Source organism: Hylaeus anthracinus, unplaced genomic scaffold (genome assembly GCF_026225885.1).
Source record: "Hylaeus anthracinus isolate JK02 unplaced genomic scaffold, UHH_iyHylAnth1.0_haploid 12000, whole genome shotgun sequence".
Taxonomy (NCBI): Eukaryota; Metazoa; Arthropoda; class Insecta; order Hymenoptera; family Colletidae; genus Hylaeus; species Hylaeus anthracinus.
Genome location: NW_026534347.1, coordinates 9,985,463 through 10,011,173, shown reverse-complemented (window position 1 = coordinate 10,011,173; position 25,711 = coordinate 9,985,463). Strand labels below are relative to the sequence as shown.

At 33.7% G+C, this 25,711-nt stretch overlaps 2 protein-coding genes across 2 annotated transcripts in view; one reads left to right on the top strand and one right to left on the bottom strand.

Annotated features, from left to right (window-relative positions):
• Nucleotides 1–25,711, top strand: part of LOC128890401 (dentin sialophosphoprotein) — a 186,504-nt gene that overhangs the window by 113,699 nt on the left and 47,094 nt on the right. Inside the window, exon 8 of the mRNA XM_054148855.1 lies at nucleotides 9,251–9,384. Coding sequence (XP_054004830.1) covers nucleotides 9,251–9,384 — 134 coding nt within the window. The remainder of the gene's footprint in view (nucleotides 1–9,250; nucleotides 9,385–25,711) is intronic.
• LOC128890435 (uncharacterized) lies at nucleotides 3,090–5,921 on the bottom strand. Its single transcript, XM_054148908.1, has 2 exons — nucleotides 5,161–5,921; nucleotides 3,090–5,066 (listed from the first exon to the last, which is right to left on the bottom strand). The coding sequence occupies exons 1-2, from the start codon at nucleotides 5,294–5,296 to the stop codon at nucleotides 4,798–4,800; spliced, it is 405 nt and encodes a 134-aa protein (XP_054004883.1). The 5' UTR covers nucleotides 5,297–5,921; the 3' UTR covers nucleotides 3,090–4,797.

The following is a 25,711-nucleotide window of genomic DNA, read 5'->3' as shown; positions in this document are numbered from 1 at the left end:
GCATTTCATTAATTTAGTGTATAATGATGTATCGCTTTATTTAGCTTCAGCATGTTTTTTTTTTTTTTTTTTTTTTTTTTTTTTTTTTTTTTTTTTTTTTTAATTCAGAGTTGCGCATCAAGTTCATTATAATTATATCGTGAATCATACTTCTTTATGACATGTGCTAATTAAGGAAAATATATGCAAAACGTATGCTGAATATATTTCATAAATCAGTGTAAAGGTAATAGTACGAGTATTTCATTTTGCATATATTCTGCATACGTTTAGGATGGATGTATTTATAATCACTTTTGTTTGTTACATCACTTTCGAATTGAAATTATTGCCAAATTGCTGAAATTTTCTCGTAAGAGAATTTCTAACAATGGATCATGTTTGAAATGTGGCACGTTAAAATATTGTTTATTGAACTGTCGATTATGTTTAGAATCCACTGCATGAATGAAAATATTTTGTGGTAATAGTTTATCCGTATCTTATTTAAATTCTTATTTTAACATAACAACAAGAGACATTTTAACATTTTAAGACATTTTAACGAGACAATACATAACTTTTATCGACAGTTCTTATGACATTTATCTTAAATGGATATCAACAGTCTGAACTCAACAGTTAAAGATATTTTAACTGAGGATATAAATTGAGCATACTTAGAGGATATTTTCTTTTTTAAAGTCAATACAACAAATCTATAATTGTTTGGTCCTGTTCTGTAGCATTCTTATCAAGCCATTAATTATGATTTTTATTCAATAGCACGTATAGAAAAGTTACATTTTTTTTTTTCCAGAAAAACCCTTTAGTAATGGTTCATTTACAGGAGAGGATAAAAAGATATCAAATAAAAGCAACGATTTAATTCTTCAAAAAGGAAATTTATACAAATGTTTTCACAAAAATTGTATTTCTCTAATAGTTAACACTGTTAAATGGATCTGAAGTAAACGTTCCCTAGCATTTCCTCTTGGAACTCGTAATCAGTAGTTACAACTCCAGTTCCTCGTTAACAGTCTTTCTCTGCTTACTGAGTTGATGGAGATAATTGCGTCGTCTCGTTACGACACTTTGTCTCGTGCACGTGCTATTTTCCTGAGGACGTCGAAACTCGATACCGAAGTACATATCAGCGGGTAATATATGTTGCTGGGTGTTATTGGAATTCTATAGCATAGCGTTTCCCAACGTATGCTCCACGGATCTCTGCGCAACGAGTTGGCCAAGCTTTATCCTGGCGGTGAAGAAAAATTTCTGATTTATTTGTAAGGATAAACACAAATGAATCCTCCAGTCGCTCACCCTGAAGCAAACAACATTGATCTTCTCCGTGGGTGAAGGACGTTGGCTGAAGAAGGATTCATCGAATCTATTTTTACACTTATGAATAAATCGGAAATTTTTATTCTCCGTTGGGTATAAAATTTTATCAACTTTACTCCACCGAGATTCCAACCTCGTGCAAAGTATCGGATATTTGATCATTATAGGAATAGTAGAAGGATGAAAATAAACAAAATTGCGTGGCTACTAAAATTTATATCGAGGCACCGATCAATGTTGCCAGAGAAATATGAAAGGAACCCTAACAATTTAACGATACAAAATTAATTGTTTGCTTATAAAGACTAATGAATATGATAATTTTTTTGATTGGCACAATCTTGAGACCATGTTATTGTTTCTATGTGTTATCAATGAAACTCTTGCGGGAGGCTGGTTCAAAACATAGCGTATAAATAAACCGTTAGTTTACCATTCAATGAGTGTTTGCTTGGGATCATTGGAACAGGATATCGCGAAGAGCAAAGTGTATCTAATAAACGCTACATACTTTTATAGACGAATGAATTGTGTCAATTCAGATAAGAACAGATCTATTTTCATTATAAAGTGGTGTCACATTCATCATAATTTATCATATATCGTATCCTTAAAAAGTTATGTTTTTAATACTTAGAAACAGCTATGAAATATATATTAAATTATTGCAGCTGTATACATATATTACAATTGTTATACAGGGTGCATTCGATAGTTTCATCTTTTTTTTTTTTCCTCTTTATAAATGGAAGTACGTTTTTCTTTTGCATTTTGAGCCATGATTTGTCACACTAATTTAGCTCACCCTGCATGCTACAAAATCCTTTGCTGTAAAATTTCTCCTATTTCTCCTTTCATTTTATTTGTTATCCTTTCAACCACCAAATATGGCTCCATTTGATTATTTTTCGAATACAGTAAATAATGCTCAAATTAACTCGAGCACAGCTGTTTCAGATATCTCCTCTGTTATTGTCGATATGAAAATACGATTAGCGTGAAGCTACACTGTTTTAAACGTCGAATGTGATAACAGCGAAAAAACGTTCAGCAAGGTTCATTCAAGATCATCGGTGTTTTGTTAAATATAGTACTGAATATTTTTAATCGCGAGCTGTTATAGACGGCACCGCGGCAAGTTTAACGACCTACGATAACATGACCTTGTTTACATCAAAAAGAAGTGACTCATCTTGCGTATAGGCTTACAGCATTTATTAACATAAACGTTTTCGACCTCGATGAGCATCCCATTCGGATCCTTTGTTTTTCAAAATACAAATTGAACTAGGATGCGACAGTAATAAATAAATTGATAGTCAACGTGAAGAATTATACTTATTATATATTTATTTATTACAGTTTACAGTGTTAACTCACAGTAACTTCAAATTATAATTCTAGTTTAAAATACAATTTGCATCATTTAGGAAATAATGGATAATTTGATATGTATTAATATTGTAGAAACAAATTCGAATCAAGCACGCTACATAATATCACGATTGCAACTCTTACTGTTTATTTTAATCCATAATGCGAGCCTTTACGGGATGAGCTGATTTTTAAACAAATTTTTGTTCAATTTTAATTGTAATTTCTTTTTTCTTGATGAGTACGCTTTTAATTAATGTTTATTCGTTTACATGAAACGTGAAACGTGATATGGGGGTCTGCGGGTACTATACAATTTCAGGTCACCTAGAATTATACATTTTTATCGCGATTGAGTTAGAATCATGAAAATAGTTTGCAAGGGGACAAATTAATTCAAGTAGAGTATGAGCACTGTCAAGAAATTGATTACATCGTTTTATTCAATGTGCATAGTGAATGCACGAGAGTATATTCCTCTGTTCAATCTTTCAGTTTTGTTACCATCTCTTATCTGAATTGAATAATGGATTGGCATACGTATAAAGACATTTTGAAAATTCAGACGCTGCTACTCGATCCTTTGAAGCGAATCCATCGTGATAATGTCTAGAAGCATAAAAACCAGTTGGTCTCTGAAATTTTATGCAACGAGGAAATCAATGTTCTGAAAAATTGCTCGATGTAAATCCCATGGTATAGAACATGTACGAGATTGGATAAAACGACAGCCCACGGTTATTTGATAATAAAAATAAATTACTCCAACAAATCACGAGGTAGTGGTCCCAAGGGACAATGACCTGCACGAACTTTGTCGATTTAATTTCGTTTAGATGCCAAGCTGTTATTAAATCATAGGGCTTTAATACTCAATTAACGTTACAACTTACTTAGAAGAGAACTTTGTACATTAGTATGTATTCATGGAGGTTAACATTTATTTTGTACATAATGTAACTAGATTTTGTAAGACAATTACTCAAATTTTCGCGCTGCGAGCGTAATCAGTGCGCGCATTTAGTATCGCTCTCTGGCCAAAAAGAACAATAGCGATTACAGTTACGGTTACGGTTACGATTACGATTACGACCGATTACGATTACAAATTACGAATATGTGTGTAGTGTTTATTTCTGTAAAAGAATGTATAAGTATTGTTCAACCGAACGAATTAAGAATTTATTAAGTACCCCGGAGCTTACAATTTATCAAAAGTCTTATCTGTTTGTTCAAATTAACCATGTTTCTAAACTTTAATCCTTTGCACTCGAAGAATTTCCTTAAAGCCCACTTTGTTGTTCCATTTCTGAAAAGTAAAAGTGCTCTTCTTCCTATAAAAATGTACAAGTGCTCATAATTTTATTCTTACATGTTCATTTCGCAAATGAAGTCTGCATTATCCTGAATAAAACTTGTTATGTATGTAGGGTGCGTCAGAGGAGTATAAGAGGTTAAGAGATTAATTAGAATCATAAACCACTTTTGGGATAGTCTTCGTACATGCAATAATGTAAATAATTCATCAGGAAGTAATAAATGGGTACATTACGTTGAAATATCACACCACGACAAATGATATGCACCTGTACAACGTGTTTATTAACCACAAGGGGACTTTAGGGTTTTGTTTTTTTAATCGAACACAAATGTTGTGGAATATATATCAGAATTCTTTTATTTTTAATGAAATATACTTCATAATTACTCGTAATGTACATGTACACAAATGATTACAGTTACAATTACCAAAACTGTACTGACAAGTATACTTTGTTATTAAAAAACAATATTCTGAGCCCTCATCGGATAACTTTTTATAATAGGAATGTATATAAATCAACAGATAGATAGATAGATAGATAGATAGATAAAGTTTTTATTCCAGCTTTTAAGCCACGAAATGGACTTGGATTACAATCCACTAAACCATATACACCCTCGCTCATATCACCATACTCAATATCTTACAAACTAATCTTAAAATTAATAACACTTGATCTACATACATCGAGTCCTTAAACTATCCTTAACATTATCTTTGGTCTCTTCTTATTTTACATTTTTTACTGCCCGCTCCTCTCCTTCCTCTTCTTCTTAATCTTCCTCGCCCACTCTGCTATATACCCTCTCATCCGCCCTCCCCTCTACCAACGTTTCCTCTTTTAATTCTCCTCTTTCTAACTCTTGCCAGTCCTCTATGAGGTGTTTCAGCGTCTCTTTTTCCAATTTGCACAAACCGCACTTCCTGTCCTCCTCTTTCACCCAATATCTGTTTCCCTCTTCTAAATTACCACACCTTATCCTAGCTACGAGTTTTTGATTATCTGTCTTTCCTGTTTTATTTAAATACTCTGGCCGTAGTGCTGTTACAATGTATTCATATCTGCTGTTATATGTTGCCTCTCTTATCTTATTGTATTGCACTTGTTTTTGCACTTGGGTATCTCTCTCCCTTACCTCTTTCATTACATCCCTCTGTCCTTCTCTTAACTCCTCGACTCCCGCTTGACTGTATCCGTTTCTTCTCAAGTAATTCATCCTTTCTTTGATATTTCTTGTCTCCTCCGCCGCTGTCTCCTTTTCCTTCGGGCATTCCTTTAACAGCTCCCTGCCGACTGCATTCCTAATCTTCTCTTCAAATCATAAAGCTTTTATCCCCGTCCTGATTCTTATTTTCTCCCTTTTTGTTTCCTCTAGGATCATGTATATAAATTAACAATTTATGCAATTTTTATCCTACATAAGATACTAATTTAATATACATATATCTTTTACTCTTTCCTTCGATTAATATGCTACTCGATATTTACCATCCACAACGTCTGTTTTGTCTTTTCTTTTTCAAGACATTAAAGGAACCGGTGTATAGAATAAATCCATATTCAATTGAAAACCAAAATTAAATCTGATGAACGCATTTGTTTAATTCGGTATATTAACCGTTTGAGTTCCACGCCAGCGCTCTGGGCTGCGAAGCCCATAATCACAGCAGCGAATCGCGCCGCTCGGCGTTTTTCGACACGGAATATGACAAGCCCTATCGCGCCGCTTGGCAATTTTCGATCGGGAAATAAGAAAGGCCCGTGGCACTCGAACGGTCAAACGTTTAAAAGTAACATTGATCTATAAAAATTAAGATAAACAAACGCAAGAAAGAAAAAACGAAAACAAAATGACTATTGTGTCGTTAAAGCATCCAATCACACTACTCGATAAACTAATGGTATATTCGAGTACTAGAATAGGCTGCTTCGATAAAACGCTGTTATCTAAAACTGCGAAACAGTAAAGCTCGTACTTGTACGCCGATAGCGTACTGAAACTGTAGATTTCGAGAGAAATCTTGCAATGTATTATTTATCCTGCAATATATCAATACTCTCGCCCAATCATCGACCACGAGCATTATTTGTCTCGGCTGTCGTGCAGAAGGTATCACAAACGGGAATGCACGAAAGAAATAAATGCCGCTGATACGCCGGGATATCAGGATAATGTTTCCAGCTGAGGAAGCGCATTCTATCGTTGAAACGTGCCCTGCTGGCCTTCTCCATGGGAAAAACAAATTGCCGCTGCATCGGACCCAAGACACAATTTTTACCTGAGAAAATAGATCATTATTATTGTTTTGTGCGAAATGTCGTGAATTTGTAAACATTAGGAACAGTCTGGAATAAATAATTCTTCTTTTTATATAATATTACATGTAATAGTATTTTATGTATAGAAATATTTAAAATAATGCTTGGAGTGAATACGTGGTTAAACAATTTAGCATTCTTTCAGAGATGACAATAATTTTGCCAATATTAATAGATTAGAGGAAGTAACTGTTTGTTCCAGACCTTTCCTAATTGGTATGAAATTTTATTTCAATTTTCATTAAATGGTACGAGCAACAGAAATGGTTGGCATTCAGAGTAACCTTTTACTCAGGATTTATTTCCTATCCCCAATACCAATAAAATCCTTAAAGAGAGGAAAAAACACCATTGACGGAGTTAAATTTATTCAAGGTAAAATTGATTTAGATTGCCAATTAGGTGGTCGTGGGCTGGAATATCAGTTGACCGAGTTGAATATTAAATGTGATGAGAAAACACTATAATATTTACCGTTATTATTTTATTATTGAACATCAGCCGAGTGAATTGAATGTTAAATGTGTTATCGTTACCTGCGAATCAATCATTGAATAACACATTATTTGTTTCTATTTACAGGAAAATTTTGTCTTGCATTTCGAAGGTAGCAATTTACTAATTCAGTTTTAAATAGAAAATTCGTTTCGCTCAGAAAAGGAAAAGGTCGCAAGGTTACGAACTTTAAATTATAAATAAAGTCGTAACAATGTGAGAATAATTCGACTAATTTGTAATTCTTCCGTATTGCATTTTCATACACTAGTGAAACATTGAGTTAAAAATGAAATAAAGCTGTCTTTTTTATAACTAGATACGAATTCCGGTTTCATGTGGGTGTACTCGACACCGTGGGTGCGCGAAAAAGTTTATTTGGCAAAACACGTGAGTATCGAGCTGAACACGTTTCGTGCTGAGGATCGGCAGTATCAACATTCTCAGGTTGTTTTCATGTGTCCACTCGTTCGGCAAATACACGGTTTCCTAGTTTTTTAAAAAACGATCCTGCCACAAAATATTACTGAAACTATATATTTCGTGTCTACTTTTTCATAAAACGATAAACATTCAATTTTCAGATTGAATCATATGCATATTCTTATTCAAAATATATAAAACCAGATATATTCCATTTGTGTTCGATTAAAAAACACGATTCTGCAGCTCCTTCGGGAAACCATTTTAAATTTAAAAAGTAATAATTTAATCATACTCTAGATATCGAGGTATCAGATAAAAATGTACTCTGCGAGAAATTTAGCAAATGTTCATTTTCAAAACAAATTGTAAATTAGCAGGGTGATACGATAAACAAATAAAAACTGGTGTGTCGATCAAAAGGGTTAATGTTTGTGAAACATTGTTTGAAAAGTTTATTATTGCAATATCTCTCAAGATAGATCTAAATTTGCTTCGTTTCCACGAAAGCAGAGGAGTATAATCGATTTTCACAGGCGACCAGTGTTATCGATCCTCGCCAACGAGATGGCTATAAAAGCGTTCGATGAGTCAGACGTGAACTCATACACGTTGTAACGTGAGCGCAATTGTAATGTAAATAACGAGTCACGTTTTACGTAACCTCGTGGAAGATTGTGCACGTCTGGCTATAAATTGCGTTAAATTGTAACGAGTTAAGGCCAGTGGTGTAACTCCGTTTGGCTTAATCCCAACGATTGTAAGAGCCGGCCGGCGCGTATATGCAGCCAACGAGAAAAAAAAAACAAATTGTAATTGATCTGCGCTATCTTTTGTGATTCGAAGCGAACCACGGACGATTTATCTCGGCGTTTCTTATGCGTTGTACACTTGGCTCTTCCTCGTTTGCGCTTTCGTCGCGATAAACGGGGGCCAATGACGTTCGAGGTTCCCGGGATGCTTTTGCCTCCAGGTTTGATCGATTGTTTTCCTCGACAAAAGGACCAGCGATGGGAAAGATCGACCAAATCAAAGAATAATCCTTCAAGGAGATATAACAGTATTTTCTTTAAGGGTGCGCAGGAGCCAGAGCCAAACTTCAAGTTGACTTCGGCGACAGTTGCGGAAAAAGTAGGAAACTCCGGGACAAGGACAGAGAGGGCGATACAACAATTGCAGGAGAGACGAGGATAGGGCGATTAGGCTAGCATGATTTTTTTCTGGGATATTGACGCAAAGAAGCAATATTTTCTAATAATTCTGGTTTTAATATATTCGTTACACTTTGGGGGATGCGACTCCAAGGCCTGATGTTGCAATTTCGGCCTTAAAACTTTATAAAAAAATAGAATGAAGATAGCAATCATACTTTTATTGCTTATAAAGTTTTAAGGCCGAAATTGCAACACCAGGCCTTGGAGTCGCATCCCCCAAAGTGTAACGAATATATTAAAACCAGAATTATTAGAAGATATTGCTTCTTTGCTTCAATATCCTGGAAAAAAATCATGCTAGCCTAATCGCCCTGTCCTCGTCTCTCCTGCAATTGTTGTATCGTCCTCTCTGTCCTTGTCCCGGAGTTTCCTACTTTTTCCGCAACTGTCGCCGAAGTCAACTTGAAGTTTGGCTCTGGCTCCTGCGCACCCTTAAGTTCGTATTTTTCTTGAATATTTATTTTTATTTTTTATTCTTTCATGAGTATCACTTTGTATTCCTCTTAGTATTTATTTCTACTTATTTTTCTGTATGTTTTATATCATATATTTTTTTAGTAACTATTTTTATTTCGTACCTTTGCAATGTATTTATATATTAAAGTATTTGCTTCTATTGATAACAATAATCCTTCATGCATTACTCGAACTTTTTAAGTAAACACAAACTTCACCCATATCTGCCACCAATAATTTATATTCAGACACTCGATTCAAGGTGAACCTCGGTGTTCCCACAAGTTTTGCGTAACTAACATAATAATCGACTTGCAGGAGCCATCAGAAGAAGCTCCCTGGATCCTGGCACAAGGAGATTCTCTTTGGGCACACCTGCCATACCTCATCGAGCCTCTGATGCCTGTTTAGATCCTGTGCACGCCGCCATTCTCTTCAGGGACGCTAGAGGGGTGAGTTTCGTTGTTCTTCTTCAAATTTTAATTAGTTCTAAAGAAATTTAATACGCTAGTTCGCGTCGGCATTGACTTTTTATCCCGAAGTCAGAGGTATGACGTGTTATCATTAATTTTCTGCCGAAGAAATATGCACTGATATCGGACAGCGCCATGTGTTGACCTCTTTCTGTTTCGTCACGTTTTAATGATCGCCAGTCGATATGGTCGGGAATAATAATGATGGAGTAAACAAAACTAGTTTCTTCGAGGATGAATCATTATTTAGTCTTTGAGAGATTATCGAAAGTAGTTTGTTAAGAATTCTGGTATAGGTGGGATTACTTTGGATGACTTGTTACGGGAAAAGTGTATTTAAATTACACATAATTAAAATACGATATTGTATTTTAATTACAATGTATTTAATTGTAAAAATCAAAAATACTAATTGTAAGTTACAAGTGTAATTGAGTTAAATACCAGTCAGTCAGTCAGTCAGTCAGTCAGTCAGTCAGTCAATTACATTACTTCGCTATAAAAATTTGATCGTAATCTTCATTTTTTTGGTTACTTTATATTTAACATAATTTTTCTTTAATTTTCTAATATCTAAAAGGAACAAAATCTCGTCACTTTTATTTCGTACTTTGCAATTTCATTAAGTGGTTAATTTCAAGATAAGGATGTGATTATTTGAGTATGTATATTGTTTTTGAGTGTGTATGTTATTTTAGTTTCACATCCTGAAGAGGGTCAGCATGTGGCCGAGACGTTGAGAAATTGAGTAAATAAACTCTTTCTGGAAAGCGTTCCAAAAACCAACATTCTCACCTACACCAAAATTCTTTATAATTCCAGAGAGGATAAAAATATACCTATTACTTTTCCAAAGTATTTTATATGTTTCGTATAACGTTCTCGATTCAAATTTCAAAACTCTGTAATATAATACACGTAAAATAAATTTTATAAGGCACGTAAACGTACAATATAAACAGAATAAAAAAGAATAACAAAGTTAATATTTAGGGCTAATAGGTTTAGAATGTGCGCATGTGTTTTTATGTAGTTTTTATTTCACATGTGATATTAATTCAATATATTTGTAATATGCAAGCATTATTTTTGTTAGTCCTTCTCAGGAAAGTTGTTTCTTAAATTTTTTAAATATTCTTACATTTTATTTAACCTTTTACTATTTCTATTTTCTTCTCGGATTATAAGTTTACTTATTCGATAAAATTTATTTTGTATTCCAGTTGAACAATGATTTATCTTTAAAGAATTCTCGACATAATTTCGTTGAAGAAACTCGAATGAAATTCTTGAGAAATACGGTTCTCGATAAACTCAGTAGTGTTCAACTCGGAAGACAACAACTTCAGCTAACTCTTAGCATAATCTCTGTAGACGGCAGTCGTTCCACTGCCGTATCGATTGTCCTGCTTTCAGAATTGCCTTGGTTATCTCGAGCTTTTAACTTCCGCAATCCACCGACGCCTACTATGTTTATATTTTTCTTCGAACGCAACAATTCGTTTTTCAATAGATTAAGAGAATACCTATTTTTTAAGTAAAATAACACTTTTTTTTTTTTTAAATATATCCAATACAACATTGTGCTAAAATCAGAAAATCTGGAACGCAAAGTTTTAAGGGAATGCTCTTTTTTCTCTGTAAAAAAAATAGAACATTTACTAGAAAAAAATTATAAAAATTGCCTCGAAACTGGCTCTCCCGAAAAGGGTAATTTCTTTAACAAAATAAAATCCATGTAAAGAACTAAGATGAACACGTACCTCACGCCATGCCAGATTCCCTTTCTATTTGAGGGATAAAGAACATACAGTGGCGGCCATATACTTACGTACAGTTAAATTAAATATTATTTCCTGTACACTTATACATTAAACAAGTATATGAAAATCAGTTACATTTTTATAAGTTTACAATATACGTAATAAGATGACAAAATAGTTTTCCTTAATTGACTATAATTAAAAAGTTTTTTATATTTTTATAACGAAGCGCCAAGTTTTCTGCGGACACATACTTAAGTACATATCGAAACGCCTATATTTTCACATGTTTTTTTAACTCATAATTATAATATTGTTAATATTTCGTATGTAAACCCTTATTTTTGATAACTGCAACACACCTTTGCGGCATGGATTCGATAAGTCGAGCACATCTGCTAGCAGGTATCGAATTCCATGCTTCCTGTACAATAGTGTACAATTCATCCATATTTTTTGGCTTTTGTTTTTGTATATGTTTGTCGACATCGATCCACAGCATCTCTATTGGATTCAGATCCGGAGATAGTGCTGGCCACTTCATTACGCGAATATTATTGTCACTCAAAAATGTCTTGACGACTTTTGCTGAGTGTTTCGGATCATTATCCGCTTGATAGATATATTCCTTTGGCATGTATTCTTCGGCGAATGGAAGCAATACATTTCTTACAATATCCAAGTACACGTATCGGTCCATGATTCCAGTTATCCAATGAATAGAACCTGTACCTTTTACTGTCATAGTCCCCCAAACGAGTACCGACCCACCACCACCTTTTACAGTCGGTTTAATGCAATTGTTATTAAATTCTTCTCCTTTGCGATGTCTCACGTATACTTTGCCATCAGATCGAAATCGATTAAATTTTGATTCATCTGTAAAGATTACTCTGGACCATTGCTGGGACGTCCAGTTTAAATGTCCTTTCGCGAAAGCAATCCTAGCCCGACAATTTTTTTCTGAAATGAACGGTTTCTTTCTGGCAACGCGTCCGCATAATTGAAACTCATTAAGTCTTCGCTGGACAGTTTTAATACTTATTTCTTCATGAAGATCTGTTGATATTTCATCGTGGATGGCAACTGCAGTTTTGAATCTGTCCGCTTCAGATAATCGGTGAATCTTGCGATCAGTTCTTTGATCAGTTTTTCGAGGTCTTGCTTTACGAGAAACATTGTCTGGTGTTCCACGATGCTTAATATGTGTATACCTTGATGACAAGCCATAACGGATATTTCTAATTTAGCGGAAATCTTTCGGTAGGACATTCCATCCTTCCGAAGCTGTTGTACTAGTCACCGTTGTTCTGACGTGATATTTCTTCCTTTACTCATCACAGCACTATTGTAATACGTCTAACTGTAGACACTGCTGAGTAGATACTGGTAAATATTGTTTAAATTTGGCTTAGCTGTGCGAAACAAAAGCGTACGAACGTAGTTGTCCGATACAAAACCGACAGACCAGAACAAAACATTTACAAAGTACATATTTTCTTGAAATAAGTAAAAGTTCTACTGCAGATATGTACATCAAGGTTCAATACTCTTAGAAATAAATATAAATAATTATAAATTGTTGATACGACTATCTGAGCTCTGTAGAAATAACTCAGGTTTTAAAGTTAAAATATAAAGTGTACGTAAGTATATGGCCGTCAGTGTAAATAGAAGAAAGCTCAATAAATGGAGCGATTGAGTGGCCAAACGGTGGGGCTGGGTCAACACCTCGTTTGCTTTGAGGGACTAGTTGATTTTAACGCAACTATAAATATTGATGAAGCTCAGACTGCTCAGGCTGTTCATGTTAGTCCCGTGTTTTTGCTAATCTACTCTTATACACCTCATGCATGGCGCCTCGTGTATCTTCAAACGCAAAGTACGCTGACGTATTCGTACACGTTGCTCGCAGCGGCGACAGTGGAGTCGCTGTGATTATCACCGGTGATTCCAAAACCGCAGCATTCCTTATCGCTCCGAGTTTCACAACATTCGTTGCGACAACGCTATTACGTTGTAGGTGGAACTCCGCCAGTTCAAGCGACATCCTTACTCTTTATTCTCTGGCAGATTAGTGCAGCGTTAAAAAGAATTAGTATTTCTGCTGGCCTTTCATTTCATTTCATTTCATTTATTTAATTTCATTTCCTTTTTCATAAATTTAGAATATATCGAATTTTTTTCTAAATCTGACTTCAGATCAGTGAATATTGGATCTCCAGGTATCGATTTTCATCAAAATCAGTCAGAAAAATTCGCTGCGCAATTGATCCTTAAATCTTCTACCTCAAACTGTCTACCAACCAAAACGGTAGATAATTTAATTATAAAACATACGTACAACACTCACGTATTACATAACGCGCAATGCAAAAATGCGAATGTGTCTGATTGGTAACAGTGAAATCTCCTAGACCCAGATTATAGTATAGATTATGCCGCGGAGATATAATGTAATCTGTAGTATATATCATAGTCAAGTAGATCATTTTGTCGTCAATCAGAGCCGCTAGCCAATTTTCCATCTCTGCATAGTACACATAACACATTGCGTAAAAGAGTACAATGTTATGCGAACGTTACAATGGAGTATATTTTTCAAACAATTGCATCATTAGCGTGTATATACGCGCATTTTTCCAGGCCATTATCACCAGAGCGTATACGTACGTGCGATCATATTGTGAGCGAATAGCGATGGTTGAGAGCAGGATAACGTAGTTAAAATAAATATGGAGCGAGTTAACAAGGAATCCCTTCGATGTTCGCCGACACGAGAACATTTTAGTAAATTGGATGCTTTCTTATAGGGACATTTATTAGGTTGTCCCGAAAGTTTCTTTCGTTTTATTAATAATTAATGTATACACAATATTTTATGTTTTATGTTACATTACTGAATCGTGTACGATTCATTTCGCTTCATTACTGTTACAGCATCAATGTCTAAGAAATTAGATTGTCTATTTATATAAACACTGCCACAGAAAATAATTGAATGCAACTCACGAAAGAAACTTTTGGAACAACCTAATAGTTACTCTAGAGCTTCGGTTACTTAGTTTTTAGCTTGTATATTAAATAATTCATGGACATATGAATAACCAAACCCTCAGGGGCTGTAGCTAGGTTTAATTGTAGCTACAGTACGGGTATAGCGAACCCGAGGTACCCGAGCTTTAAGGAAGCCAGTTGACCCCAACAGAATACTGGCTAATGGAAGAATTATGAAAAGTGGTATCTAATCAAGTGCAAATGCAAAGTAAAGCAAGAGCGAGTGACTGAGTTTTATTTATAAGGGTTCGAAGCCATCTGGCTTGACTATAACAATTAATATTCCACTCCTACATTTGTTCGTTCTTTACATTCATTTTATTCTTGTAGAGTAATGTAAATTAATTCTGAAGGTAATGTGTTATAGAAAATAAATCTGGATAGGATTGGTAAATTTTAAAGAAGGTGCACAAATAAGTACTACCACAAATGTTGGGTTACAAAATTTTAGTCTCGTTGGTATTTTCACATATTAATCTGGCAGTCGACGTGTTAAATGAATGTAAAGAACGAACAAGTGTAAGACTGGCATATTAGGTGTTAGAGACAGGTTATATGATTTCGCACCTTTATAAATAAAACTTATTATCAGTTATTACAAATTCTTATCATAATTTATAATACCTACACGGTGATCATATTTTCCAAACGGAAGAGAGGACCAACAAGTATATATAAATATGAATTTCGTTCTTCATTTTTATTCTTCAAACAACAGTAAATTATTCAGTTTAGTTATACAGTGGGTGTAGAATGTATTCGTACACCGATCAATTTCCAAAAAAACTTTTATATGAAATTGTAGTTTCTTAACTTCTTTTTTTAGAATCAATGATATTTTACATATTCTCGGAAGTCTCTAAGATAGATATAGTCCACACAACATTTACTACTTAATATAATTTGTAAAATTAACAAAAAAGTACGAAAATAGGGTAAAAGTATAGAAGCAATAAGTATTTGTACAATTCTTATGACGAACCATTTACAGCAGAGTTTGTAACGTAAATACATTAGTTTATTGCTCCGTACGAATTAAAAAACATCAAATTTCCAGTAAAGTATTTTGGGCTCTAATAGAAGAATGGAAAAAGATCCCACTTCGAATAACTAACAATTTAGTTAATTGAATGCTTAGAAGAGTTGCAATAATTATAAAATCAAAAGGATATCCTACGAAGGAAGTATTATATATTTATAAATTAATGTAAATTTCTTTTTTATTAATGATGTTTTAAAAATTAAACAGTCGTGCGAAGACTTATTGCTTCAACATTTCTATCGATTAATTGTTTTTTTCTTGTTAATTTTGCAACTTACATAAATAGCTATTCTTTTTTTTTTCTCTATCCATTCTAGAGATTTCCGAGAATATGCAGAATGTCATTATTTATCAAAAATAAGTTAATAAATTACAATTTTACATAGTTTTTTTGGAAATTGATCGGTGTACGAATACTTTCTACACTCACTGTACATACAAAATTTAGTAATATTTCTCTGATAATTCTCTTTTGGATCTTTGATTAGAGGAAATGGTCACATTTTGATCGATAGCAAAACTTCTCCTCTGCATCATTCGATTATAATAATAATAAGTAATAAATGGTTTGTTATTTTTGTCATACTTCGATAACGCGTGAAAATGGATAGTTTCTATCATTCGATATCACCTGCCAAACGTATTGGAAAATTTGCTTGTTTATTTCACAACGTAGCCTTTATGTTACTGGTACGTACAACTTGTCCGTTGTTAAACCAGGACGTTGCACTAATGGGTATTCTTGCTGTGGAGGAATGATCTTGGCAATTGACCAAAGCACACCATAAACTGTACGCAGATGTCGGATTTTAGACGACTATAATGCTAAGCATTCAAAATAAACTAATGATTAAATAGAAATTCCTTCTTATTTTCAACACTTTGTTACTTGGCACGTTGGAAATAAAAAAATCGACATTTGCTAGACTTCATAATTGTCAAATGCTTCATACTAAGAAGGGAATAATTACATTGCTATAAACTACACACAAATGGCAGGCTTTAAGTGATGGTAATACCAAACATCAAAGAAACGAATAAGAATTTTATACAAACATTTTGTTAATTTTAACACTGGGTTATTTTGTGAAAGCCTTAAAAAAAATAGAAACAATATATTTGTGCCATACTTATTCGCTCCGAATTACATTATTTTTATAGATTTTTATGGGTATGGAAAGAAATTATTTAAAAAAAAAACCGCAAAAATTAAAGTAACAAGACAAATGTTATCTCACATTTTTTAATCTCCAATGATAAATGTCTTAATATAAAAGAAGATGTGCTAGTTATCCCCATTTATTTACACGAAGAATTTTTATTCGTGTTCCCCTCAAAGCGTGAAACTCCTCCCCTAAAGATCGCGTCACCTATATTAATATCTTTCTCACATTCATGCTTTTGTTTACTATGCAACATTTGTTATCTTTCTTTCTTTTGCAATCGGTGTACGCGCGTGCATTTTTTTTTAAATTTTAATTTTCTTCTAATGTCTTCATTAATATCTTTCACAACTCGAACAATAAATAATTAATCGAGCAGTGCTCGTGGAAATACTCTTTCAATTTGTCCTAGTTAGCTTCAACGTTACCCAGCTCTATTGGCGATGATTTTTTTTAAATTATCGTGCATTCCAACCGAGATACGCACGTTTCATGTGGACGAAACTCGACGATACATACGTATCACAGATTACTTTTACAGAAGCGAAACTTGGACGCTTTTCAGGTCTCGATTCTGACAAGATGATTTTTAGTGTCTGCTTTCAATTGTTTTGAGAAATATTGGACACGTATTCTTCTGCAGAAATAAGAATTCACGGGGACCTAATCACAGTGCTATTTTTCAGAATATTTCGAATATTTTCTTTTCTTTATATTGTGGACCGAAACATCTTTGCTACTCTGTGCTCGAAGCCTTCAATCGGTAACGACAGGAAAGCAAAGCGCGGACGCAAGGTTGTTCGGGTTTGTTTTCCTACGCGTTCGTAGGTTTTCTTCGTAACGATTTATTGCACGTGTACTGTTTAAATATCGATTCAACGAAAAGCCAGAGGCAGGATCTAGGTCACGATGAAAGCTCGAAACGTAAGAGAGGAGGGGAATTTTCATTGAAACCTCTAGAAAAGGCGAGTGTCTTTTCCTATACCTGTTTTTATCATTTCGGGAAGTGGGTCGAGGTTACCTTTTCTCTGTGTCTCATACTATGTAGCTAAGTGAAGAAATCTATGTTGATAATAAGGTGCTCGTTAATTCGCCTTTTTTCGTGCTAATTAAGCACATTTCAAGCTCGACTAGCTGAACAGTCGATAAGCAGAGTACAACTGTCGATAAAGATAGATTCCTGCGAATTTTATAACACGGTAATCTGTTGACCTACCATCGATAAAACATTGTCGGTAGTGCAGTACCTCTTCTTTTACAGCTGATGTTAAATTGTTACCTTTATCGATAGGTGGTGTTGTATCTACCATTGGTTGGGAGTTTTTTTTAAATTTTTTGTCTGTTGGTATATAGTAGCTGAATTTGATAATTGCGTTTTAATTCCTCATCGATCTTAGTCCTTAGATCTAAGGCAACAATTTATCGAAGTAATACACAATTAATCAAATCAACGTATTGGATTGAACATTTACATTTCTTGAAATTCTTGTAGAATATAATGCTGTTAATTCTGGTAGTTAGATTAAATAAAATTATTTATCTTACGTTAAAATGAGATTCTATAATATTTGTTTGTTCATAGGTTCCATGGTTCTTGCTCGTTTGCGATTACATGTTCAGCAAATTTTTTATTCAGTCTGCATCCTGCATTCATTGATGACCAAGTCATCTTCAGAGCTTCGTGGTCCTGAAAATATTCGAACGACATAAATATTTTACGTGGCTCTTTAATTCTTATACTCTGCCCTCGTGTCGTCCCCATTCTTGTCATTTTATGGACACTTTAATCATTTTGCTGTGAGCGTTTATGATAGCTTCCAAGTTTATTTGAAATTCTACGAATGAACAGTTTGTGTGCGCGTTGAACATTGAACGAGTATTACTTGGAATTTTATATGTAGCATTCACGAAGGAAATATTTTATTCTTATATTTTATATTTTCATAAAATTAAAAATTGAACGAGTGTTGTTGATAAATAGATACTTGACACTTAAGTTTCTTTTGATAGATATGTAATTTTGAAAATGTGTTTCAATTTTTAAAAAGAAAGGTATTTAATTTTATATCATATTTTTAATTACACAATGTTCTGTTCCAATCAATAAGGAAAAACATACATGCACTTAAAAATACATACTATAGATACACGAATAAATATATTTTTATTTATTGCAAGATTACTAAATAATTATTGAAAGCTTATAACAAAATTAAAAATTATATTCTTGTAAACCGTTGGACACACATTTATTTTGTACAAGTTCCACGTTATGTATGTAATAATAATATAATTTATTTCTATTAATCAATGTTTAAAGTTCAAAAACTACAAGGACATACATGTAGGGTGGTTTACTTAAGTAAAAAATATTTTTATAGAATAAACGTAACCTATTGTTGTGAAGAATATAATTTTTAATCCTCGATATAAGTACATTTTCAATAATTATCACTCTTGCAATAAAGAAACGTGCCCTGAATGGAGAATAATCTAATGTATTATCTGATTAAATTTATTAATGATCTGTAATTATTGAAATAATTGTAATTGTGAGATCACGTTACGCATTTTGCGATGAGGTATCTGGAACAAACGCCGCTGTCATCGCAGCCAGCGTGTAACACGGATGCTGATTTACATAATCTACACGTGTTTGTCGAACTGGCCTGACAGTGACAACGTCCACTTAAATTTCCGTCGAATCGAAGAATAAATACGATTTGACACATTTTGGCAGACTACCAACGGATCGGTATCGCTCGTCTATCGGAAATTTGTTTCAAGTGTTATACGAGTTCCATTATTTATGGAACGGTGCAACATTTTGAAAAATAATCGTGTTTTTTTCGCGTGAGAAAAACAATGCGGACGGCTGTTTTGTAAATTCTTGGAACGGAATAGTGAATGTGGATGTTACAGTGTGTGAAATTTAATTTTTGGACACGCGTCAAGAATGCGCAGTGGAAAGATTTTGTAATCCAGAAGAAGTCAATAAACAAGTTTACGAATAGTTGGTGAAAATATTAATTTTAATTATTGCTTGGAGCAGAATAAATTTTATTGAAGGTATACCACTCGGATGTCAGATTTCTAATATTTGATAAAACACAGATAAAGGCTCTGTATTTAATATTTCTTTTATCTGTAGCATGAAATATTACTCTGGGTAAAGTCAATATTTCGATAAGGTTATTGATATTGGTATCGTTTAACACTGGAGCTTCTTTTTATAAAATTACTTACTTATTAACGATGTTTTTGCTGTAATTTTTTTAGACAATTATTGTAGTAGGGCAGTGATCATGTTGTTAACTTGATTTTGCACAGTAGTTGTTTTTATAATAATTATGTGATGACTTTGGTAGTTTTAGTGTTAAATCAGTGGGCATTAGGTTTTAATATAAAGAAATCTAAATAATTGAATTGCTTACTATCAGCAATTTAATCATCGACATTTAACAACTGTAGAAGCATTATTTATTATTATTTTACATATATACCACTTATTCCTAAATTTCTCAATTTTATTTTAAAAAAGTGATAAAAATGTGTTAATGCTTTTGCAAGAGTTTGCAAGCATTTAATTTGGCCAACTGCTTTTTTTTTATATATATTTATTTATATTCACTGAGTAAACAATTCATTGAAACGAAATCAATGAAAACAAATAAATTTGAAATTAATTAAAATCAACGTAAAAACGAACGCTGAAATGTTCTCTTTTTGAGGGATACACCTCCCACAGAGTTTGGAATTCATTGATTTAAACTTTTAATTGATCCTTGCAAACGTTTGTTGGTTTAAAAATATTATGTTACACGTGTGATTTTTTTCTTACTCAGAAATGAAGAAAATTTAATTCGAAAAAGTGAATGAAATTAAATGTCTGAAAGTTTATTCGCGACGTTTCTTCTATCGAATAGAATTTAGATAAGTTCTTTGAATTTAAGTACGATTTTATAATCCAACCTCTAATTTTTGTTTAATTAATGACAATTAGAAGGTTGACCACCTTTTTATTCTTTCGTATTATCGAATAGACAAAATTTAATGTAGCACTTTAAATTGGCATCACAAATTAGAAAATAGTAAAACAGTCAGACCAAGCATGTTTTCAATATATTTTTAAACATTTTACCTTCGTTTTGTTAAAGTACGGTAACAAATTATTCATAAATAATATAATTATTAGTTTTGTGACAAACCGGAAAGAAAGAACAGTCGAATGAATACTAATTCTACCTAATCGATTTACTTAAGCTTTCATATCTTTAGTTAGATAAAACTTTAGCAAAAGAAGCTCTAGGGTTTTGTTTTTTAATAAATACATCTGTCAACGTATTTATGATGAATTTTTCACGTTTAATTGTACCCTTGTGACTACTTCAAATAATAATAATAATAATAATAATAATAATAATAATAATAATAATAAAAACATACTTTGCATAGGAAAATAAAACAAAATTTATAAAAACAAAATCCTAAAGTCCCTTTTGGAAAAACCGCTTACAAATTCGCACGATGAATCCAGTGTTTTTCACCGCCCTTCGAGATTTATATTAAACGGTACTTCACGGAACACTAGCTAGTACGTGCAATAGCGTGCATAGCATAGCTGCGATGCTTCAATATCGTAGAGCGTAGTCTATTTCAAACGCATAGTGCAGGTGATTGTTCGCACTTCAATTATTGAACGGAGATATAGACAGAAATGCACCTCATCGGTTCTTAGTTAATCAATATTCGATCGCGCTCGAGAGATAGCCTTTAAACGCGCAAGTACAACCTATACAGCGTTTCGCTATGAAATGTTACGCTCGTTATTTATTAAATTGGCGCCTAGAAATTGTCGCTTTTTCTTATGCTTCAATGGCGCGCCAGTAATTCTCTAGCAAAGTAATTTGCCCCTCAGTAGGAAGTAAGTAATCTCTCTAGATCAAAATTTCGAATAACGAATAATTTTTATAATCGTTATTTGTAGAATACAAATTAGGGTTTGGATTCTAGAATAAAATATTTTATAATGATCAAATAAGAATTTGATCAATACATTTCTTATCTTCGTTGAAAATATTACATAGTAATACCTGCTATAAGTTGCCGATTAGCATATTATTATCCACGTTTTATTTTATCCAGTATTAATTACATTGGTATTATCATTTTTATCAATCATCAGCGACTACGAGGAATAACGAGAGGTTTTGGGGAGGGGTATACGAATATAAATGAAACTAAAATGTTTTAAGTGGCCACAAGTTGAAGGAAGTTGAGAAACCCTGGTGTACACCAGATTAAAGAAGAAGCGTCTTCCAACACCTGTATATTAGCTTTCGAAGAGAACTACAAGCTTGTTATGCTTCGTTTCTCTGTTTCACTGCACGAATTATCGGGGTTTATTATGCGTGTTAAATGTCTTCTACGTTGTAACTTTTAATTGCAAACATTCCAGCTGTGGTCATAAAATATATCTACCTTGATCTTAATCGGTAATATAATTTATTGTACATATAAAACGATGTATAAAATACGCGTAGAAACTTTAGAGAGAAATTCAAAGCATAGTAATATTGAAGGTGTAAACATTTTTTATTCACCCTTACGTTCAAGTTGGTAATTATTGTTTTTCAACAAAATTCTTTTTTATTTTTTGGTTCACCATGATTACACTTCCATCTTAAAGCCTCTTTGAGAAAACTCTTTATAGTTGAGTAATCGGATACCGAATGTTTATTCACAATCTCAGTGATTATACAATATTTAAAATAACTTACAAGAATAGTATATTTCTGTTTCCATTAGATCTTTCGGAAAGTTTGATGGAATTTCGTGTTTCAATAGTCATGATAATGTACACTCTAATCCTAGTCAGCTGCACGGTTACAATTGTTTTTAATTTAAATCGTTCGTGTTAATCACCTGTAATAGGAATTAAACAACATGTGGTATGGTAGCGACTGATCAAGTGCAGAAAATTAATTGCAAGGCGATGATTCTTTTACGTTCCGTATCAAAGTGCGTGTTATCTTCATGAAGCATTTATTATTTTCACATTAAGTTAATCTAATTTTTTAATATTATAATGGAACAGGAACGTATTGAATAGAAAGATTCTTTGAATAATTGAGATGTATTTATTATGTGCTACACAAAAGTTTTCGTACAATTTGACAGTAGAAATTTAAAACACAGTATCCAAATGAATTGGAAATGATAACGTCGTTGTGGACACCGTTCTCTTCAAACGCTCCTAAATTCGTTAATTTTCCGAATTTAACAAAGTCCTTTCGGCAGATATACATATTTTTAAAGTTCTACACTTTGGGAAACTTTCTACACTTTTGAATACAAAAAAATCGATATTTTGAAAGTTCTGGACCAGAATACTCCCTTAAGTTGTTCAAACTTTATTCTTGCGTATGTAGACTCTTATGAGACATCGTGTATCTCCAGTTTTTCTATGCCTTTTTACAAATTCTCAAACTCGATGAAATAATCTTCTTAGAACCAGATATGGGTTGTCCCGTATACCTAATAAGATCCCTCACTACCCTCTGTTTACCACCGAAAAATTGTTTTCATCGGTCCCAGTACGCGAACGTTGTTGACGACGCGCGATCCGCGACAAGGACGACAGCGAGTGGCCGTAAAACGGGGATCTCGCGTGGCGCACGTGACTTTTCCAGGGTAAGAAAACCGAAAGTTCGTAAAATCGCGTTTGCCGGGGTTGTATGTCGCGCGCGCACACGACCGATGCGCCGTAAATTCCCGCACAACGTGTCGCGGAGTAAGCGCCGGCTTGAAAGCCGATCCAGTTCGCAACGAGCGACCGCGCTGGTGTCGTCCATCGACACGGGGAAACCCTGGCATCCGAGTACGTCCGTTTCTAATCAACTGGACCAAGTTCGCGGTGTCTTTCCAGTCCCGAACGCGTCGAACCGTCTCGAAGCTCGAATCGGTTAGATAAACACGTTGACCGCCACGCATAAGGGTGACTGTGCTTTTTAAAGGGGTAACTGAAATTCATTTGTGACGGTGAGGTGTTGACACTGGGTTTACCGAGGTTTAAAGTAGCTTCGTTGCATTTTTCTTTGCATTTACTTTCTGACAACTTTCTGACTGATTGGTCCATATTGAATGTCGTCTTTTCAGTGTTTGATTTATTCGACCCAATAACATCCATTTTACACTAGTTTGTTATCATTTTTTTGTGTTCATTCAGACTGGGAATTTTATGCATTTATGGTATATAGTGGTCAGTAGACATATAATATTCGTAATTTCGTTTTGCATCGAGCCTATATATTTTGATTATGTTTAACTTAGTCATGATTAGTTACATTCGCTTGGATCGTAAATGCATAAAATGCACAGTTCAGTAATCCTATTAAAGAAGAAGAAATAGACTGTAAGACACGCACATTAAATACTGAAGATTTAGAATCTCATTATCCACGTAATTTTTTTTGTACAAGTATAAACTTGGGTGAAGACTGCGGTGAAAGTTTCTCAAAACGTAAAATTATCATTTTCTATCCTCTGATTATATGATTAACGCAGAATCTTATTGCATTAAAAATTAATAATAATAAAAAACAGATTTAGGTGGAAATTGTTTTAAAGAAATATCCAGGTTTTAAAAATATTCTGTATAGTCAAAATTTCATTTGTATAAACGACATTTCATATGCTCCCTCCAACCTAATAATTCTGCGCCTTTAGATTATTACATTTATAATTCTAGTTTAGGTAGAAATATTTACTCGTCATACTGTCATGTCTTGTCAAAATTAATCTTGATACATAATGTAAGTCTCAACTTGATGAGCATAACGACGTATGTCACTATGTACAAAATTTTGCTAGTCGTAACCATAATGAAAAATTGTATGGCTACTAATGTTCGTATAAATGTATTGTATTGGCCATCAGGTTGAAATTTGGATTATGTATATAGATCTATTGTTGAAAGTTGGTACATCTGTCCAAGATGACGAGTAAGTATATTTGTTTCAACTAGAATTATAAATTACTGATTGTAAATACATAGAATTAATTTCACGCATAGCCTAAGTCTCAACCTGAAGGTCATTACATAGTATCGTAATGTTTAGCATCCATCGAATTTCGCCTATTGTCATTTCTTTAACAGATAACAAGTATACTTGACAATTATTAGGTACAAAAATGAATTCCATACCTTCACATTTAATTATTTGTAACTCTAGTTTAAAAAGAAATATTAGCCACCATTTTTCTACGTTACTTCTCTTGGAATATATAACTAAAAAAAGATCAAAATTGCATGATTCTTCTTTATAAGTAAATAATACATTCACTTTAGAAAAGCACGGAATTATTCTCAACACCTAATAATTAACAAAAATTGTAATTAATTCCCATAACTTTCCTTATAAAATTCAAAGTGAACCAAAATGAGCATGCTCCGGTAAACCTAGCGTTAAAAAAAAGAATCTATATGAAACTAGCAAAAATTTCTCAAGATCGCAATAACATTAAATGCTACATTTAGACCAGATGTTAGATGTTAGATTAGTTCCAATTAATTTGAACATAATTTTAAACCCCAAGAAATTTTCGTCTGGCAGTCAACGTGTTACAACGCTCGAGTGCATTCGATTCCTTTCGTTTTCCATCCCCCTTGGGGGTAGGGATCCTCGGCGACGGAAACCGCGAGTCGACAATGTGACCGCTAATTCGAAACAGTGATTTAGGTCAGTGGAGTTCAAGGTGAAGCCTCTGGCCAAGTGCGAGGAAACCAGTTCACTCGGGTTTCCACTCGAAAACGTCGAAAGTTTGTGGATAGGTCGATATAGGCGGGCAGCGTAGGTAATTCGACGCGCAACAGGAATAACGAGCACGTTCACGGTGACACACGGACGCCGGGAGGTTCGTTCAGTCCTGTGGAAAGTCGCGTGCGCGGAGGACTGGTGCCATTTTCCTCGACGTAGATATTGGAAAGTTGTCATAGAGTGTCTCAGAAATGTGGTACTTTGAGAGGGTGCTGATAAGTTGAAGTAATACAAGATTGTTCAATCATTTTCCCTATGCGAATTTGTGTAGATTGTTTAGAGACCCATGGAGTCGTTATGGAGTTGTCATAGAGTGTCTCGCAATAATGATCGTTATTTTGAGACAATTGATACATGAAAATAGAATGAGAAGACAAAATTTTAAAACATCCTTCGAAAAACTTTCTACAATTCAAATGCTTACTTTCACACGACTAGTAATGGATAAACGGTTATTTTTCC